This window comes from Setaria viridis, chromosome 5 (genome assembly GCF_005286985.2).
Source record: "Setaria viridis chromosome 5, Setaria_viridis_v4.0, whole genome shotgun sequence".
Taxonomy (NCBI): Eukaryota; Viridiplantae; Streptophyta; class Magnoliopsida; order Poales; family Poaceae; genus Setaria; species Setaria viridis.
The window spans coordinates 21344302-21351691 of record NC_048267.2 but is presented as its reverse complement, the minus strand read 5'-3'; the positions used below and the strand labels follow the sequence as shown (position 1 = coordinate 21351691).

The 7390-nt window shown below is 44.9% G+C and overlaps 1 protein-coding gene and 1 long non-coding RNA gene across 3 annotated transcripts; one reads left to right on the top strand and one right to left on the bottom strand.

Annotated features, from left to right (window-relative positions):
• Positions 1–438: 438 nt before the first annotated feature.
• On the bottom strand, positions 439–2171 carry LOC117855314 (uncharacterized). Its single transcript, XR_004640493.2, has 2 exons — positions 1782–2171; positions 439–644 (listed from the first exon to the last, which is right to left on the bottom strand). It is a non-coding gene; the product is annotated as an uncharacterized lncRNA (long non-coding RNA).
• A 928-nt stretch (positions 2172–3099) lies between these two features.
• On the top strand, positions 3100–6909 carry LOC117857779 (uncharacterized). 2 transcript variants are annotated; one of them, XM_034740634.2, is made up of 6 exons: positions 3100–3502; positions 3602–3828; positions 5588–5792; positions 5867–5952; positions 6033–6124; positions 6221–6909. In XM_034740634.2, the coding sequence occupies exons 1-6, from the start codon at positions 3272–3274 to the stop codon at positions 6445–6447; spliced, it is 1068 nt and encodes a 355-aa protein (XP_034596525.1). In that variant the 5' UTR covers positions 3100–3271; the 3' UTR covers positions 6448–6909. The 2 variants fall into 2 exon arrangements, with proteins under 2 accessions (XP_034596525.1, XP_034596526.1); XM_034740635.2 differs by having other exon boundaries at positions 3101–3502; positions 5591–5792.
• The last annotated feature ends 481 nt before the right edge of the window (positions 6910–7390 follow it).

The following is a 7390-nucleotide window of genomic DNA, read 5'->3' as shown; positions in this document are numbered from 1 at the left end:
TATATGACACGAATCTATTTTATTTTGTGTTGCATACCATAGTTAACTGAATTTTTACCAGATTAATCTTTTTTAGTTTGCTAATATGATTTGCGACAAAACATAGTTTATGATATTGTAAAGAGGAACCGACCAAAGTAATGATGTGTTTAGCACTTTAGCCTGCTGGTCGAAATGGTTTTTAATCTGCTCAACGTGTGATAGACTCTTTTCAAGCAAAATCTCGTGGCGCGCCACGTGATTAAGCTCGACCTTCCCCGGATAGAAGTACTAGTAACCACCATCTAAGAACAACTCCAGCCCTACTTCCTGAATAGGGGCTCTCCCTACTTTTCTGGGACCTATTTTTTTACACAACTCCAGCAATGGCCCCTACTTCTTTTTCTCTTATATTTCCATACATATTCTATGTGTAATCTTCATTTCACACAACAGCAATTCAAATAAAAATATTTGTAATGCATACAAATTAACCATATTTAAATTCATGATTTCAAACACCACAATTGAAATTCAAATTCATTTTCAAACATAAAACCACATAGGCATATAGAAATTGTCCATTGAGACTCAGACTCAGACTCATATTCATCCTCTTCCACCCACCATTGAGCTATGAGATCGTTGTTGTCGGAGAACACCATCTTCACAAAATACCAAACAAATATATATTATGAAAAGTTTGGGCTATAAGAATCAGAAACATTTAAGGAAGGTAGACAAGTATAGATATGCAATACAAGTGGACATAAACATAAAAAAAGTGGTAGTTCAAGTTGCAGTAACAACCAAACAGAGTTTAATCTGACAAAGAAGAAAGGTTCAAGGACATCAAAGGTAAATATTTTGATCCCTCTATGCACAAACGTAGGAGTATTTTCAGCCAACATTTGAGCAACTAGCCATTCAGATCATTTGGCCAAGATCAAACAATCTTGTGTATGCTACAATCTGGGGTGGAAATGTCAACTTGGTCTACACTGATAGACTACTGGGCCTGATGAAAACAAAGTGCATGCAACCAAGCTCTAGTTTTCCATTCAGATATGCAGACTCAAATTTCCATTCTTTTTTACCAAAACTAATTATCACAGAGGACATATTTGCATCCTATTTCTAAGATAAAATCTGCTAACCAAAATCTGCACATACGGAAGACAGATTTGCAAGCTATTTTTACTATCATATCACAGCCACTATTGCTAGTGGTATTCTACAAAGGATCAGGCGCACTGCAAATAAAATCGATGGCCAAATTGCATTTGCATTCAAGCCAAATTAATTTTTCACCTAATCTAAGGCTTGGTTTGGTTCACTTGCTTAAATTTAAGCACCCGTCACATCGAATGTTTAGATACTAATTAGGAGTATTAAACGTAGACTATTTACAAAACCGATTACACAAGTGGAGGCTAAACGGCGAGACGAATCTATTAAGCCTAATTAGTCCATGATTTAACAATGTGTTGCTACAGTAAACATTTGCTAATGATGGATTAATTCGGCTTAATAGATTCGTCTCGCTGTTTAGCCTCCACTTATGTAATGAGTTTTATAAATAGTTTACGTTTAATACTCCTAAAAATAAACAAAGGGAACCAAACGAACCCTAAATCGCATTCGCACCCAGAAGCTCAGGCATTCATAGTCCAAAATCACCTATGCTCGTCACTACCATTTTTCATCCACGCATGCAGATTGTAATGGGAAAACAGAAGAGAGAGAGAGAGAGAGAGAGAGAGAGAGAGAGAGAGAGAGAGAGAGAGAGAGAAATAACTCACCTTGGGACAGATCTCAGGGCCTGCCGGTGAACGAGCTCTGCCCCAGTGTCGTGTGCTGCGGAGGAGGGGCACAAGGCTGGCAGCGCGTGGGGGAGAAGCCAGCGACAGCTCGGAGCCGGACGACGTCGGGTCACCGGCGGCGGAGGGAGGACCCCAGGCTCCGGCAGCCCGTGGGGGGGGGGGGGGGGGGCGCGGAGGGTTGTTGGGGCGCGCTGGGGAAGTATCGATCCGCCAGCGAGCAAATCGGACGGGGGTAGCGACGGATCCGCCGTCGTGGAGGCCGGAGGCCGGCGGCGCACGGGGAAGAAGCGAGCGGGGAAGAGGAAAAGTGGAAAACGAAGGCGCGCGGGTCAAACCGTAGAAGAAGGGGTCGGAGGGGGGCTCTCCATGTGCGTTAGTAGCCCAAGTGGTGCTAAAAACAGTGTCAGATCAGATGTGTAATTATAAAACTAATTGCTGAACCCTGTGCTAATTTATGAGACAAATTTATTAAGACTAATTATTTCATCATTAGTAAATGATTACTGTAGCATCACGTTGTCAAACCATGAACTAATTAAGCTTAATAGATTCGTCTCGCGAATTACACTCAATTAGTTTTGTAATTAATCTATATTTAATACTTCTAATTAGCATCAAATATCCGATGCACCCGATTGCCAAGGCTTCGGTGGAGTTGCTGGGCCAACCGGCCAAGAAATGCGTAATTGTATAGCCACGCTCGTCCAAACCCATGCCATCGCACGCACATCCACCCCTGTCACTGACACGTCGAACCGGACAGAACCCCAAACCTCACCGCGATGCGCGACCAGCGCAGGGGACATGCGGCACGATCAAGGCTCCGTCCACGGCTTCAGGCCCGCCCAGTGTCCGCCGTCCACGTGTGCCTCCTCCGCACACGCGGCGTCCCGTGCGGCCCCGCGTGGGCCGGATCGGGGTCGGCCGGTCGGCCCATCACGCTGCTCGCCACCACGTGCACACCACCTGTCTCGTGGGCCCTGTAGTACTCGGACCCACAAGTCAGAGAAGGTACGTGTGAGCGGCTACCTACACGGGGCTCGATCCGGGGAGTCGAGCGGCCGACCAATCAGGAGGCGAGGAAACCCACAACCGCGCCCACCATCTCCCGCCCCACGAGCGCTGACAGGTGGACCCGTGCTGAAACCTCGTCCCCACGCGCCAGCATCGAGTCGTGGCATCCCAGGCTTGCGAACGCCCGCCCGCGCGAAATCCCGTCCCTGCCCCTTCCGTCTTCCTCCTCCTCACCCTTCCCATCCCCGCCGCTTCCCCTATAAATACAACTACCCCCGACACGCCGTTGCTTCCTCCCCCTTTCCACCATTCCTTTCCTTCCTCCACTCCCCCTTCTCTTGGCGTCTCCTCCAATCGAATCGGTTTCCTTCCCCCAAATCTTAGGGTTAGGGTTTCGTCTATTCCTTCCCTTCCCAGCCAAATTAGCGCGTCGCGGAGGGCTAGCGTTGCGTGGGATGATGGGCACCGCCGTCGAGCTCGGCCGGAGGCAAGGCGATGCCCGCTTCTACGACGCCGCCAGGGCCCGCCGAGGCAACCAGCGCGGCCTCCCGAAGTCTCGGTGGTCTCCCGCCGACGCCGCCCAGGAGAAAGTACCATCTGCGGCGGCGGCCCCCGGCGTTTCGGGCAACCTCGAGCGATTCGTGGCAGCCGTGACTCCGTCCGTCCCGGCGCAGTACCCCTCCAAGGTTCGCCTCTTAGCTCCCGTGACTTAGGATTAGATCCTCACGGATTGTGACGGTGTGGCTGTTTCTGAATTGGATGAGATTTGGGGATTTGTGATGCAGAGAGCAGCAAGGGGGTGGAGGACCAACGGCGTCGATGGCGATCAGGATAGGCCGTACTTTGTTCTCCGCGACGTATGGGAGGCTTACGGTGAATGGAGCGCGTATGGTGCTGGCGTGCCACTCATGCTTGATGGTTGCGACGGGGTCGTTCAGTACTATGTGCCCTACTTGTCTGCCATCCAGCTCTATGGAGACCCTGCTGTCCTGCGGACATCTACCAGCCCAAGGTGAATCCTGGCTATCTTGCTCACAGTGCTATTTGTCGGTTTCAATTCTGTGGTTCCATTTAGATGGGTATCGAAAATTTGAAATTAACCAAAGGTTCATGTATATGCTATGATGCACTTAATGTTCTAGAATCAATGCACTGTCAAATCTCTTTATTGCTAGGCATCTGAGATCCGTAACATCAGGACTTCAGAGAGCAGTGGCATTGTTTCCTGGCATTGATGCTGTGTCATCTTCTTTTCTATTTTAATGTGTAGATGTGGTATCTATGTTGTGCTTGACTGTAATATATGATAAGTCTTGCTATGAAATGTGATCAATGTGTTTCCTACTGCACTTAATAGTGCTTTTAATGCCATTAGGTGAATGGTACTTAGGTAGCAGAACCTTTCCTCATGTCCAGGGTGGACCCAAGAATTGGTCAGGGGTGGGGCTGATCCAAGCTTATTAGAAGATCAAGTGTTTTTTGCCTTGAATATTTGTCTAATTTTCAATAGACCTCCATGGAATTTTTGGACTAGGACCAGGGCTAGCTTGGGGCGCAGACCCACCACTGCTTACAGCATTGGACACTTGTTGCTTGGTATGTGGGGATGCAAGTGGGTGCACCCAATGGTGTTTTCTAGGTCAGCTAGTTTAGTTCATTTCGCTGCCTAAATTAGTTACATGCCATGCTATTTTAGTCAATCTTAGCAAGTTTTGGGTCAGCCCAATAACCTAAAACAAGTGGAACTTGCATCCTTAGGCTGTGCAGGGGTAGGGGGGGGGGTCTCAAGTCCCCCCAGCCCCCACTCTGGATCCGCCCGTCCTTATGAATATATCAGCCAGTGCACATATGTAAATTGGTTGCATGATACAGACTGTCTAAATTTTGTGGTGCCTTAAATATAAGGTGCCATTATAAGAGAATGGCACAACTTCAAATTTTAGCCACTGGATTTCTTTTATGGAGGACTATGATCCTATGGATATATTGTTCTTCACTGGATTTCATATTCCTTTTTTTTTTTTGCTGTAAAAATTGTGCTTAAGTTGAAATGAAATCCAAACTCAGAACTTCATGAAAGTTTAAGCAGATGGCATGTGGTTTTAAGGTTCCAAACTTCTTGAGCACAAAATGCAGTCCAACATTAATACATGGCAGTTAGCCTTTCCAATGATCTTTAAATTTGTTAAGTTTGCAAATCATTTCTGATTATGATGTTGTTCCACTTTATGCATTTAATGGGATTAAGTTTGAATGTTAATATGCTTGCCTTGACCTCCCAAGGCTGCTGTGCTGTTTATGAATTTGCACAACTTGGTGGGCAACGATTATTTGAAATGGTTGGAAACACACGCCTGTTAGGTTCTCTAATGCAACTTGGTCTGTTATATGTTACTTTTTATCCCCCTAATTTCTTTGTACTTGAATTGTCGTTCCAGTATAGTCATTTAAATCGTTGACGTGTCTATGTTCCTTGTTCACTGTGCAGATTAAATAGGAATTTTGTTATGTTCAGGGCGATTTAAGTTTGTGTAGGCAGGGTCCATAAGATATTTCTTTACTGTGCATTGAAAGTTTGTGCTCATAGAATTGCGGATGTATGTTTCTGCATGCTGGCTTCCTCTGGTTGTAAATACACGTAGTTTTTAAACTTTTCATTTTGACTTCCATCAGCTATCATTTTTGCCAATCATTTCTTGTACTTAAGATAGTGCTGTTTAGCTAGTTTCATCCAATATCTTAGTTTTTAATTTGCACACTTCTTTTTGAAGCAGACATATGATGAATGACAGTGACGGGGATAGCCATGAGTCAAGTAGTGATGCGAGCAGTGATTGTGGAAATGGAAGGCTAAAGCATCTTACTCGGGAAGGCTTCTCAAGTGATGATGGTGAATCTGGAGATCCTCATGACCGCTTGCTCTTTCAGTATCTTGAGTTTGATTCTCCATTCTGTCGCGAACCATTGACTGATAAGGCAAGAACTATAATCAGTGTGCCTATGCTGTTTCATGATATTTCCAAGTTCTAACATCTTCATTTCTGGTTTAGGTCTCTAGCCTTTCAGCTAGATTTCCTGGACTGAAAAGCTTAAAAAGTAGTGATTTATCATTGAGAAGTTGGATATCTGTTGCTTGGTATGTTTCTAATTTTTCCGAGTGCCTTTGTTATTGCGGCTTAATAAAGACAATAAATAAAGTTCTTGAAAATTTTGCAGGTATCCAATTTACCGTATCCCCACTGGCCCAACATTGAAAGATCTGGATGCTTGCTTTCTGACCTTCCATCGGCTTTCAACTCGTGTAGGAGGTAACTCCATTCTGTATGATAACGATTTCAGAGCTAGTCAAGTACTAGTACCTATTAGCATTCTGTAAACTGTTTTTTCTTTGTTCTATTGTCCAGATCATGTTGGTGCCATACAATATGCTTGGGGTAGCTCACCAAATATATCGCTCCCTGTTTTTGGTATGGCTTCTTATAAGTTCAGCAAGTCAGTATGGTCTTCGAATGATGAGGATTGGCAGCTGGCAAGCGGCTTACTGCAAGCTGCTGCCGATTGGCTGCGAGATAGCCGTGCTAGCCATCCGGATTATCAGTTCTTTGTCTCGCGTGGTGCATACAACAGGTAGATTCACTCAATGTAAGCTTGGAGAGGGTGTGGGATGTCTTGAAGGTGTTGGTTCTTGGTTGTAAACCTAACTAAGAAAGGTGGGGGTCTGACTGCTTTAATACTCTGATGCATGCTACGATGCGTGTTGAGGTAGAGTTTGAACTGCCAAGTGAGAGTCAAGCAGTGCCGTTCTGCCATGTAAAGTGAACTAATGGGATGACTTGATCGGCTGTGGTTTTTTTGGTAATAGTCGGTCGGTGATCATCATGAAGAAAATTGGGACAAAAAGAGTGTGAAAGGGATAAGGGACCTGTTTGTTGAATTATCTGTAGTTACCAGGTGGATGGAGCTGCTGGACTTTCTTGTGTATTACAAAAGTACGGGGATGAATTTTGCTAATTTCCCCTAGAATGTCTGTATAAACTTGTCAATGCTCGTCGACACTGCATAGTTCTGTTTAATTGAAATTTGTTGTAGATTAGCTACTTGGCATCACTTTGTGTGATCATATGCAAGTATGCAACCAGTGGCTAGTGGCTTGCCGAATGGCGTGCGATATTCTGACTCATGCTACGTGTGATTGTGTGAAAACGTTCACATAATAACATGTGAAGTGATTTGAGTGGTAAGGATTTTTATTGTCTTTCTCTGTCGATAGACTGAAGGCGGAGGCGTCTAGCTAGGAGGAAGATGCATTTTGGTAATCTCCCTCCTGAATGATATTGTCAGCTGAAAAAAATTCAGTGACCTATGGTTCTATGCATCGGTTGGTACAGAATTGTTTATTTACTGGAAAATCTACGAACCTCGTTCATATAAAATTGGATGTGTTGATTTAGGTAGGGTTTTCCGGCTGAGTTCGGTCAAAAAAAAAATAGATGCGTTGATTGATTAACAAACATCTACAATGCGCAAGAATCTGTCCAAAACCATGTAGAATCGCGTGAAAAAACGAAGAATCC

Coding starts and splice junctions, on each gene's coding strand:
- LOC117857779 (XM_034740634.2), top strand. CDS start 3,272: ATGATGGGCACCGCCGTCGAGCTCGGCCGGAGGCAAGGCGATGCCCGC. Junction 5,793..5,866: donor GCGAACCATTGACTGATAAG/GCAAGAACTATA, acceptor TTTCTGGTTTAG/GTCTCTAGCCTTTCAGCTAG. Junction 5,953..6,032: donor AGTTGGATATCTGTTGCTTG/GTATGTTTCTAA, acceptor AAAATTTTGCAG/GTATCCAATTTACCGTATCC.